This window comes from Hyperolius riggenbachi, chromosome 3 (assembly GCF_040937935.1).
Source record: "Hyperolius riggenbachi isolate aHypRig1 chromosome 3, aHypRig1.pri, whole genome shotgun sequence".
NCBI lineage: Eukaryota > Metazoa > Chordata > Amphibia > Anura > Hyperoliidae > Hyperolius > Hyperolius riggenbachi.
The window spans coordinates 382,343,892-382,349,891 of record NC_090648.1 but is presented as its reverse complement, the minus strand read 5'-3'; the positions used below and the strand labels follow the sequence as shown (position 1 = coordinate 382,349,891).

The following is a 6,000-nucleotide window of genomic DNA, read 5'->3' as shown; positions in this document are numbered from 1 at the left end:
GTTGGCTGCGGGGATGGGCGGTGATACTACAGTAGGAGGCGGGAACGGGTGGAAGCTTGTGTTGTGTGAGGAAAGTAGTCTGTGGGCAGTGATTGCGGGGCAGCTAGTGGTGGGCGGGTATAGCAGAGCACTGGGTTGGCGGGGATTCGTATACTCTTGGCTCTAATTCTTGATACTCTGGTGTGGTGGGCGGGAATAGTTCTTGGTACTCTGGTGTGGTGGGCGGGGAAAGCAGAGGTTTGGATGGACGAAGGTCGCTGCAGGCACGACTAGATGAGTGAATGGGCTGGAGTTGTGGGCGTGTTCTGGCGAATGCGCGCTCCCGGGTAGGCGGGTTCAGTGATCGGGTGCGCGCTTGGGGAAGTGCGCGGTCCCGGGCTGGCAGACATGGCGGAGGATGGCGGCAGCCCGGAGTGGGTGATCTCTTTGCCCGGATCTTGGAGGGCAGCCATCACTGCTGGGGGACGCGTCTTCTTTATCAAGTAATGATGGAGACAGGGGGTGTCATTTCGCATTATATATTCTGTATGAAGATCACATGTACATCGAGACTCCCTACATTAATCGTTACTGTGTGTCACACTGCATCCCAATATATATTCTGCATGCCACTGTGCACCAATACTGCTTCCCAATACACACGTTTCCCGCACCAACTGTCCTCAGTATACCCTCTTCACTGTACCCCATTATGCACGCTGTCTCTCCCTTCATCTCTCCTCTTCTGTACCCCTACAGTGAGGAGGCCAAAAGCACCACCTGGTTGCACCCCATCACTGGGGAGACCATCCTGACTGGCCACCGGAGGACCCCAGGTGAGTCTGTGCATCCTGCATACTGGCTTTCTACTGAGCTCATGTCATTTGCTATGCACATACTTTTCCTGATACACGTGCATATACCTTTTTTTTTTTTTTTTTTGTGCTGCATAGTCTGTGTACGCTATATATTACACATACTGTACATATAACCTTATATGGTACAGAACCTGTACTTTATCTACAATGATCTGCCTCATTCTGTCACCTCACCTACATATATTATTCACATGCCAGTACAACATGTCTATGCTTCATGTACAACTGGTGTCACTACTTGTACAGTTGAACTGTAAAGTTACATCTGGTATTATGTATATACACCTTTGCACTGTACATTCATACCCACTGTCAGTGTATGCACAAACCACTATGCAACACAGTCATGATCAAGGTGTATATACATTGTATACCATACAGTCTTTCCCAGTGGTTAGGTATATGCCATTGTATGCTATATATACATATTACCTGTATTATCATATCCTATCAGTGTATATCTACACTTGTATAATGTACAGTCATGCTCATGAGCAGTGTGCATATACACCTGTCACATGTTTGCTGTACAGTTGTACTCAATCTCTGTGTATATATATCCTACACACTTGAATACTGTACAGTCATACTCAACATCAGTATATATAACCTCATAGTAGTATCTAGGTATATACTTACCTGAATACCATGCAGTCACACTCAGCATTTATATGTATACACTTGTACAACCATATGTAGTATTTTTATATGCGATCTGTCATCTGTACACTCACTAAATGTCTGTGTGTAAAATACAAAACTTTGTCATATGTAAAATTTACAGTCTTGCGCAGTATTAGTGCATATGCATATCTCTCATTTGAATCCATATTCTGTATTGGGCTACCTGTAGCTGTGAGTACATTTGAAATCGGTGCTGGTAGACTTGGGCGCAGGATTCAGCGGTATATGGCTGATCCTGCTTCTGCACAAGTCTGGGCCGTTTTAATTACTATTCCCCCTCCAGGCCGACATGGATAGTGGGGGAATGAAATAATTCGTCTTTCAGCGATTGCTGGAGGCCGAATTAATGTGTTTTTTAAGCAACCTCGGCTCCGTCTTCTGATGGACCCGACGTTACTCGCTGAGCGCTGCAATAGGAGTGATTCCTATTGTAGTCTATGGAGGCGCCGGCTGCGCCCAAATCTAGCAGCGCTGAAAAGCACTGCTCCGGTAGCTGTCCCTATAATTTCTAGTTTTACTTGAAGCTGAACTGGAGTTCCAGTACCAGGGTATTATGGTACTGATTGGCCTACCAATAACTGCAGACTTTGCTGAATGCTTGGCTCCCGGGAACCTTGATCCTATATTATCCAATGGACTATCAACAGTTGGGCTCTGTACATTTCAATAGAATTTTAACAACTGGGTCCTGCACATTTCAGTACCTTAGCAGCAGCTGGGTCCTGTATGTTTTACTGTACTCGCAGACATTTCAATGGACTATTGGCCTATCAGCAATTCGGCTCTTTACATTTTACTGGACTAGCCACACTCTTTGTACATTTGACTGGACTAGCCACATCTGGGCCATATATATTTCACTGGACTAGCATCAGCAAGACCCTATACTATATATTTTTTGGCTACCAACCATGGACCACTGGAGTTTGAGTAACTGAGACCTATACTATTCTTGAGACTACTAGAAACTGGCTTCTATTATTCACTGGACTACCAGCAAGTGTGACCTTTACTTTCCACTCATACTATTCTTTTCACTACCAACAATTGGTTCTTCTATTATCTATTGGACTACCAGCAACTGGGACCAATACAATACACCAGACTACTAGCAACTGGCAGCTATGCTATCAACTGGACTACCAGTCTATGATAACCTATGGACTATCTGCAACAAGGTCCTATTCTATCCACTGGAATATCAACAACTGCACTATACACTGGAGTACCATCAACTGGACTGTAATACTATCCACTGGAATATTATCAGTTGGGCCATATATTATCACCTGAATTACCAACAACTGGGACATATATGTACTGCAGTACCATAATTTGAATCTATCTACTGGATTACAGAGAATAAGACTATAACATTTACCAGAGTATCATCAGATGAGGCAGACTCTATCTGCTGGACTGCCAACAGTTGGGAGCTATGCTTTCCATAGGATTTCTGACAGCCACACTATAAGAATACTGTCTATTGGTTTGCCAGTAACTAGGTCTCCGGCTGTTATTGTTGCTTGGTTGCCATTGCTTTCAACTGTTTAAAGGACACCTGAAGTGTGAGAGTTATGAAGGCTGCCATATTTATTTTCTTTTAAAGTGGGATTGTCACCATAAAAATACAATTTCAACAGCAACTGGTCTGAGTGTATTAAGTGATAAAGATGCTGATCCTGCATTCAAAACTTTCAAAACTTTTTCTGCAGTTATGATTTGGAGTTATCACATACTTAAGGAGCATTGGCCCTTTAGTAGCCAGTGCCAAACAGTTGCATGCTGGGGGTTCTTTTTATCTATAATATATTCCTCCTCTTCCATTTATTTCCCTGCCTAGCTGCTTATCTGAAACTTGATCCCCTGTTTACTTGTGTTTACAAGCAAAGCTGAGGTGACTCAGTGATTGGAGGAGAAAAGAGAAAAAAAGTAAAGGGCAGAACTAACATCAGGATTTAGCCTCAAATCGTGGGCAAATGACATGGTTCCCAACAGGAACAGAATTCTCTTCATTTACTATATAACATTCACTGAAATCAAAACGTGGACAGTACAATACATGTGTTATGTAAGTAGATCAAGTATTTATCTACTTATATATGTGTGTGTTTTTTCCTTGCCATAGTATGGCTAATCCTACTGCTTTAAGCAATACCAGTTGCGTAGCAGCCCTGCTGATTCTCTGCCTCTAATACTTTTAGCCGTAGACCATGAACAAGCATGCAGCAGATCAGGTGACATTTTTGTCAAATCTGACAAGATTAGCTGCATGCTTGTTTCTGGTGTGATTCAGCCAAACAGATAATAAGGGCTGCCAGACAACTTGTATTGCTTAAAGGAGTTATCAGGCAATTATAAGCAAAATAAGTGCTACTTACCCGGGGCTTCGTCCAGCCCCAAGCATGTCCTTCGCTGCAGCTCCGCTGTTTGCCGCCGCTTCCTCCCGCTCCCCGGCGATGATGTCAGGTCGACCTGTACTGCGCCTGCACGAGCAATCACCACCACGTGGACCAGAGTGTACTGCGCAGGCGCAGAACTACTGTGCCTGCGCAGTACACTCCGAACCACATGGCGGTGATAGTCATCGCTGGGGACAGAGAGGCAGCGACAGCGAATGGCTGATGTTGGAGCTGAAGCGAGGGACATTCTGGGAGCTTGGGGCTGGACGAAGCCCCGTGTAAGTAGCACTTATTTTGCTTATAATTGCTGATGACTCCTTTAAAAAAAGAAATATGGCAGCTTTGAGCCAATCACAGTAATTGTTCTCCCCTGGCTCTTTCAGCCGGGTGCTCCACCCGGCTGTCATCAGCTCACCTCCTCCCATTCTGTAAGCAGAGTTGCACACAGAAGAACCGGCCCTGCATTCTCTCATCTCGCCCCACCCGGCTACTTTTTCATGCCACCCGGCTACTTTTTAATGCCACCCGGCTACTATTTCATGCCACCTGGCTGGAAAAAGTTCTGGGGAGAAGACTGACAGTGATCACATTAACTAATTTGGGAACGCACAACTATGACCCATTAAAGACCAGAGCCTTCTTTTAATTTTTTTTTTTCTTTGTGATAACCGATTGGCTCAAAGTGATCACAGGGTCAAGAGCACCGCTATTAGCTCAGTGTAGTAAAATATAAGCCACATCAGGCTTAAGCAACCACAAGTGCAGCCTAGGTTTTACTACGGGTGGTCCCGAAGAAGTTAGTAATCCCGAGCCACAGCTTGGGATCAAAATCCGAGGCATGCTTTAAAAGAGGATCCTATTGAGGCTTCCCTCACTGACTTGAAGCTCCCCATGGTTAGGGGTGTCCCCCCTCCACATGGGGGCCACGCAGCTCTTCCTTCTGAAACATGGCTGCACACTAGCCCATCCGCACATGTGCAGTAGCATGGAGTCCGCGGCTCCGGCTTACTGCGCATGTGCGGGTGGGCTGGGTCTGCTATTGCGCGCCCACGATATGATTAGCGCCAATGCATCTTCTGGGGAGCCGTGCTCAGCGACGGGGGACAGCAGAGTTGGGAGGTAGGTCTCAATAGGATCCTGAGACTTTCCTGTCTTTAGGTAAGTATCTAATTTGACTCGGTTATTCTTTAAAAAAAATGGTCCTTTAAAGGGAATGTCCAGGCTCCCTAAAAAAAATATCTACTTACCTGGGGCTTCCTCCAGCCCCTGGTAGCCGATATGTCCCACGCCACAACTTCACTCTCAGCTGCTGGCTCCCATTCCCCGCTGACTGCAGAGGCAGTAGTTCTGCGCATGCGCAGTACACTTCGGACAATGTGGACTTGATAGACAGTGGCGCTTCCGCAGGCACAGTGGAGGATGACCTCACAAGGTCAGCCTCTGCAGCAAAGAGGACTTACTTTCTAAATGTTTTTAAATAGAAAATAAAACCATGGAATATAAAAAAATAAAAAATAAAAAATTGGAGTAGGAGGATAGATACAAATGTTTATCTCATCCGTTTATTTTCACCTTGGGTTCACTTTAAGCGAGGTCACTGCTCAGCCCAAACATTCTGTCAGTCATAGCGTGTTTGGGCCAGTGAAATCTAGGCACTTCTTCAACCCATCTCTACCGGGGTGGAGGCTGAGCAGACCGCTTCTGCCTTCCTGGCAATATCCTCTTTCCTGAATGTAAGACTACCGCTAGATTGTGAAGGACTTCATGGTAGATCTCAACTGCACTACTTTTTCCATTCTGTATACACAATTGTGCTCCTAAAATTGTACATAGGTAGATCATTTTGACTTGCTAATAAAGCAGCTCACAAGCTGAAAAAGTGTGGGCACCTCTGAAGTAGATACTAATATAACAAATTATTTTTTGATGTGGACGAACTATTTAATATTAGTCTTTAGAGTTTAGTTTGGGAGATAAAATCCCTTTAAATTTAACACTTAGAGCTGAGGGTGTAGGGAAGAAAGCCAGGATTAAGGTTCCATTCACACTTGGCAAAC

General features: G+C 44.9%; 1 protein-coding gene across 9 annotated transcripts in view; it reads left to right on the top strand.

The window, feature by feature from the left end:
• Window positions 1–296: 296 nt before the first annotated feature.
• LOC137564051 (pleckstrin homology domain-containing family A member 5-like) overlaps window positions 297–6,000 on the top strand; it is a 272,573-nt gene continuing 266,869 nt past the window's right edge. For 4 of the 9 annotated variants that reach the window (XM_068277357.1, XM_068277358.1, XM_068277355.1 and 1 more), the window contains exons 1-2: window positions 310–482; window positions 739–815. In XM_068277357.1, the coding sequence (XP_068133458.1) occupies window positions 388–482; window positions 739–815 (172 nt within the window). In that variant the 5' untranslated portion in view covers window positions 310–387. Of the gene's footprint in view, window positions 483–738; window positions 816–6,000 lie in introns of all 9 variants that reach the window. The other 5 variants (XM_068277360.1, XM_068277359.1, XR_011030499.1 and 2 more) reach the window with 4 other exon arrangements.